Consider the following 6,000-nt stretch of genomic DNA (forward strand, 5'->3'; position numbering starts at 1 on the left):
GGTGGATATCAGTGCTGCCCTTTGGATCACCTACCAGGGGGTCCAGGAATATTTTGGACAGCAACCTATCCCCTTCCCTGCCAGGACACCTCCATTATGCACTCAGGCCCCAAAAGGGGCTTAGGCACTGCAACAACTAGTTTAACTTTTAGGTGCCTTGCCACCCAGGAGAATCCACAAACCCTGAGTAGGCAACCAGGCTCCCTATGCAATGCCTGGGGAGATTTAGACACCTAAGAGAGGGAGCCACAAAAGCCAGCATGCTAGGTGGTGAGCCTCCTAAGCTAGCCAGTTGAAGATGCCAAAGAAGAGGTGTGTGTTAAGCGTTACCCCATTCAGTGAGGTAGACACCTAAGTATGTGATGGAGGGAGGCGCCTATCTCCACTTGGGATTCAAAGCTGTGAAACTTCTCCTGGAGACAGGTGCCTAAGGAGTTTCTTGCAAGAATCCCCTCGTATGCAGACATCAGAGCTCGATGTCCAGGTACGGTAACCAGGGGATAGACTCTGTATCCAGGGAGGTGAGGCATGGTAAGCAGCCCTCCAGATGTCGAGATAGGCATTCTTTCAACAGATGAGTTATTGTCTGCAGCACTGCCCCACCATCACAATCTGGAGAGGAAACCAGGCCATGCTGGTGCCCAGCAATGGCAACTCTGTATGATCCTGAGAGTAGGCTGTCAAGCCTGGTCCAGGATCTACAGTCAAGTGGACAAGGGTGCAGATGCAGCAACAGGCTCCTCAATTTACTTAACGTGTTAGATTCTCTTGTAGAGTGGAGGCATCAATGGGAAAGATGGTCATTTTCAGCTCCCTTCTGGTGCTGATTGTCCAGCTTGGGGAGCAAGTCTACTGCCTTCATGTGGCACCCCCTGTCAGTAGCAAAAAGCAAAGCAAAAGTAGACAAAATGCAAAAAAAACCTGATCTCTTACAAGAACAACAATGGCACACACCTAGCTCCACACAAAACAGCCAGGAGAGGGGGTAGAAAGGAGAGGGCAGCAGGACTGACCTTTCTTGTAACCTTTAGCCTAGTAGTTAGGGAACTCACCCATGAGGTAGGGAGCCCTAGTTCAATTCTCCCATGTGCCTGATGTGGAGAAGACAGGTGAATATCCTAACCACTGAACCAAAGAGTCATTCTTTCTGTCTGGTTCAATGTGTATTTATTTATATACCATGGAACAGCTTTCAACAGGAGCGCACCATATCAAAGTATCCCATAGTGCAGTGGCTAGCACCTTCATCTGTGAGGTGGGACACTCAGGTTCAAATCCCTTCTCTACATCATTCAGAGGGGGGAATTGAACTGGGGTCTCCCATGTTCTGAGTGAGTACCCTAACCAATGGGCGAAAGGTTATAAGGAAAGCTGCTGCTTCTTCTCTACTCCAGGCAATTTTGTGTGGAGTTAGGTCTGCTCATATCACACCAGCCCCCATAGGGCAGATTGGCTCTTCTTATGAATGTCTTACTGGGTCAGACCAAAGATTCATCTAGCTCAGTATCCTGTCTTCTGATAGTGGCCAATGCCAGGTGCCCCAGAGGGAATGAACAGAACAGGTTATCATCAAGTAATCCACCCCCCGTCACCCATTCCCAGCTTCTGGCAAACAGAAGCTAGGACACCATCCCTGCCCATTCTGACTAATAGCCATTGAATAGCCATTCCCCAACTTATCTCACCTGGTTTAAGGAGTAGGGGTTAGGAGCAAGCCAGACACAAGCTGTCAGGACTGAAGCGGTAGTGCATGGGCCCAGAAATAGAAACATAGAGCACTTTAATGGCAGAAATTTAAGCTCTGAGGGATGTTAGATGCCTCCAGGTTAAGGCAGCAATGTGGTAGGAGTTTTGAGAATCTCAGTGGCACCTACATTTTGGACTTAGGCAATTGAAATGGGAGTTGGACACTTAAGTCCTTATGTGATCAGGGCATCACTCTGTATCAGTCTGGTCAAACTCAGTCCTGAAACCCAGTGTCTAAATGTAGCATTATGTTTTTCCAATTTTGGAAACACTTTTCTTAAAACTCTTTTCATAGTTAGCAAGCATTTATTATTCATGTTTTTCTTAGAGCTGTGAAACAATGTTATTTTTACAAACAAATATAAAAATGCTGGGTGGATGGAGGAATAGGTCATTTATCTTATCAAGGAAAAGCTTGGATTATCAAGGAATATTGCCTAACGTTCGGATCTTGAATCCATATAAAAATAGCTTTCATTTAGGTTCCTAAATATAGATTTAGGACCTTAACTTTAGGCAACCAAGTTTGAAAATTTTGCCCTGTCTCCAGAGATGAAAGGGTAATTCCTCTCAATTTGCGTCTGAAGAAGTGGGTTTTTTTACCCACAAAAGCTTATACCCAAATAAATCTGCTAGACTTTAAGGTGCCAGCAGACTCCTCGTTGTTTTTGTAGATACAGACTAACAAGGCTACCCCTCTGATCTCAAGTTCAGTGATTGAACCACTAAGCTAGCTGCCAGGATTTTTGTCTTTCTTCCTCTACCTTTTTTAATTATCCAGAACTGATATTATGAAACACTATATGTTGTTATGGAGCAATGGCCATAACTCCGTAATTAGGATTTTAAGACTCAATATATAAAACAAAACTACATTCCTGGAATAAAATTGGCATACGACAGAGTTACTACAGAGCTGCATCATCATAATTAAAGCTATGATTTTGTCAGGGATATTTTTAGTAAAAGTCATGGACAGGTCACGAGCAATATACAAAAAATCATGGAAGCCGTGATCTGTCCTTGACTTTTTTACTAAAAACATCCCTGACAAAATGGGGACAAAATGACTGGGAGGGGTCCCCCTGCTGCCCTGTGGGGCTGGGAACTGCAGGGGGGGAGGAGGGTCCCCTGCCACCCACAACAGCAGGGGAGCTGCAGGGGGCTCCTGCCAGTGGTGGCAGCTGGGGAGTTGTGGGGGGCCCCTGGCCACTGAGCAGCTCTGGGCTCCCTTTGCCGCTGCCACCAGCAGCTGGAAGCAGCTGAGGCCTCCCCGGTCTGTGGCCACTGAGCAGTTCTGGGGTTCCTCTGCTGCTGCCAGCTGGGAGCTGTGGGAGCAGAGGGCAGCTGCTCACGGTGGCAGAGCCGCTGGGCAGCTCAGGGGTTGCTTCCAGTGGCAGCAGATGGTCAGTTGCAGGGGTCTCATCACCCGCAGCTGCTGGGCAGCTGTGAGAGGGTCCCCCACTTCCCTGGGGAGGCTGGGCTGCTGCAGAGTCCCCTGCTGCTGGGAGCAGCTGGTCAGCGGCTGGGGCCCCAATGTCATGGAGATCACTGGAAGTCATAGATTCCATGACTTCTGCAACCTCTGTGACATAATCTTAGCCTTAATTGTAATTTACAGTGTACAGACATGCTCTTTAGAGCATTTAGATTATAAACTCTTTGGGGAAAAAAAACATCTTTTTAGCCTGAGTTTGTACTGTGCCAAGTACAATGGGGCCCTGGTCCACTACTGAGGCTCCCAGGTGCCACTGGTATACAAATAAGCAAGCAGTTTCTTTTTTATATGCCTAATTGTATTACATTTTGTACTTCTTTCATTACAGATGATAGCAGTCTCCTAAACCTGACTCCTTATCCATTAGTGAGAAGGCCGAAGCGAAGATTCTTTGGACTGTGCTGCCTTGTCTCAAGCTAAAAAATTCAGTACAGAAACACCAAGAAAACCATAACTTTCATGAAACCAATAGTATTTGACCTTTGAAAGGATAAACCTTACTGCTCTTGATTATATGGCGTTTTCTACACTGCCCTATTCCTTCTCCCCCCGCCCTTTTCAAAAAGGAGTTTTACAGTTCAAAGTTGTTGCTCTCAAGAACCAGAAAGGGAACAGACTTAACATAATTATGGTTTGGGGTTATGTTTTTTTTTTAAGATTTTGTAATGACATTCCACATGTCTACTTTAAACCATTCAGTGACTACATGCAGGAATTATGGTTACTAGCTCATCCTAAAGCTTTTTTATTATACAAACCACAAAAGAAATTGTGTACAGTACAAAACTATGACTATAACTCTTACTAGGATCACATTAATAGAATATGATCAAATATTGTAAACAATCTTTAAACATAGAAAACTATTTCAAACATCAAAACATGTTAAACTTCTAATATTAAAAACAAAACTATTGTAACAAAACATGCACAAACTCTCCTATTGCTTTTTGTGCTCTCATTCATATTTAGTCTTCCACTATAATCTCAATTTAGCAAAGAACTTCACAGTAAAATCTCTTAATTTATCATACTCAAAATCATATATGAAAAATATTCATATTTGTAAATACAAAGTAATCATAATATCTATATACTGTACAGTACATAGAAGTTAATTAATTTCCTTTTAAACCAGTGGTGTCTATTTCAACTTTTGGAAGAAAGGGGCAACGGAGTTAAAAGATGGTGTAGTACAATATACAATTATCCTTTAGCATAAAGCAGTAAATACTTTGTTTCCATTAAAAGTTGAAGCATGGTGTCTGCACATCAACTTAGTGTTAACTCTTATAGGGCATGCCAGAATTAGCTCAGACTGTAAAATATTAAGCATTTTACATTGTTAATAAAGTTTTTTAGGTAAACTAAAAATTGTCTGCTTTCTAATTATTATATCACTAGGAAAGCAATTGACTATAATGTCTCAGTAATAGTATTCACTCCATTTTCAAGAATGCTGTTCTCAGAGGAAGACAACAAACTACAATCAGACCACATATATTATTTAGACAGACAATTAGTGGCAATGTTCTGTATTGCAGGACATAGATATCGGAATTATTGTCTCAGACACTGAGGGAAGACAGACAAGACACCAAGAATGTGCTTTAACTGGGCTGCAACTTTATTAAGTAATGTATCTGGGAACTATTCCAGGGCAGGTCACCCTTCCCTTACAATCTGTAACACCTGGCGGAGGGCTGGTATCAGCCCCATACTTCCCAACAGTCCCAAGTTTGTGGAATTGTCCTTCTTTGACCCCTGAAACTCCCTGTCCCAGTTGAAGTGGCTCTGTGGGGCTGGCTGGGCTCAGCTCTCCCCTCCAGGCATTGTGACCTGGCCCCTGGTGCATGGGAACACAGTGCTGCTCAGGCTTGGCCCACCCCCTTCCCCACTGAGGGTAGGACTTGAACCCCACTTTGGTCCCCAACCCCCTTGGGGACAGGTCCCATCCCACTTCAGCCACTGAAAATGTTGGGAATTATGCCACCCCTCCACAGCATTAAACAGGTTCCATCACTGTTGCTGGGACCCCACCATCACCCTCTTCTCATATGAGGGTGAGGAAGGGGTTTTGTCTTTTCACTGCTGTAGACATTAGGAGTCCATACCACCTTTCCCCATCTTCTCTGGGAGATGCCTCTTCCTAATCTGTTTCCAACTGTGCTTTATCAGGAAGCTGCCCCAGTCAAATGAATGTCTGCACTGGACACCTGCTAATGCAACAAATGCATTTTACTGTCAAATCTACGGCTGCTGAGAGGAAATTAAAAAAAAAAATCCACATTGCCCACACCTATCTGGCAGTGCAGGAAAGATTCCTTGTCAAACTTAAAAAGGTGACTAGCATGATGCCCACCAAAATCTCAAGGGAGTGGGAAGGGGTGGAGCTTTTCTTCTCAGTGCAGAATGGTGTCTCCAGGTAGGGGAAGATCTTGTTTTGGTATGCAGGTTTATCCTGCACCCTTTAGCCCAAAGCATCAGCTACAGGGCCCCACTCTGACCCACAAGAAGGCTGAGTGCCTGCAAAGAGAGGAGAGAGGGAGCAATCCTTAAAGGGGCCAAAGGTTTTCTTTCCCCTGCTGGCCCAGACAGTCTCCCCACCTCTGAGGCTGGGGACTGGTGGAGGAGGGTGTTCTTTGGATACATAGGATACCCATTTACAAAATGACACGGTTGAAAACTGTGACCTGATCTGATTTTCAACCCAGATAATCATCTCCCAATAAACATATTTATGGGACTCTAAGGGC

General features: G+C 44.5%; 1 protein-coding gene across 1 annotated transcript in view; it reads left to right on the top strand.

The window, feature by feature from the left end:
* RGS7BP (regulator of G protein signaling 7 binding protein) overlaps nucleotides 1-4,931 on the top strand; it is an 86,994-nt gene extending 82,063 nt beyond the window's left edge. Inside the window, exon 6 of the mRNA XM_050947125.1 lies at nucleotides 3,573-4,931. Coding sequence (XP_050803082.1) covers nucleotides 3,573-3,664 — 92 coding nt within the window. The 3' untranslated portion in view covers nucleotides 3,665-4,931. The remainder of the gene's footprint in view (nucleotides 1-3,572) is intronic.
* Nucleotides 4,932-6,000: the final 1,069 nt, after the last annotated feature.

The sequence above is a fragment of the Gopherus flavomarginatus genome, chromosome 3, assembly GCF_025201925.1.
Source record: "Gopherus flavomarginatus isolate rGopFla2 chromosome 3, rGopFla2.mat.asm, whole genome shotgun sequence".
NCBI lineage: Eukaryota > Metazoa > Chordata > Testudines > Testudinidae > Gopherus > Gopherus flavomarginatus.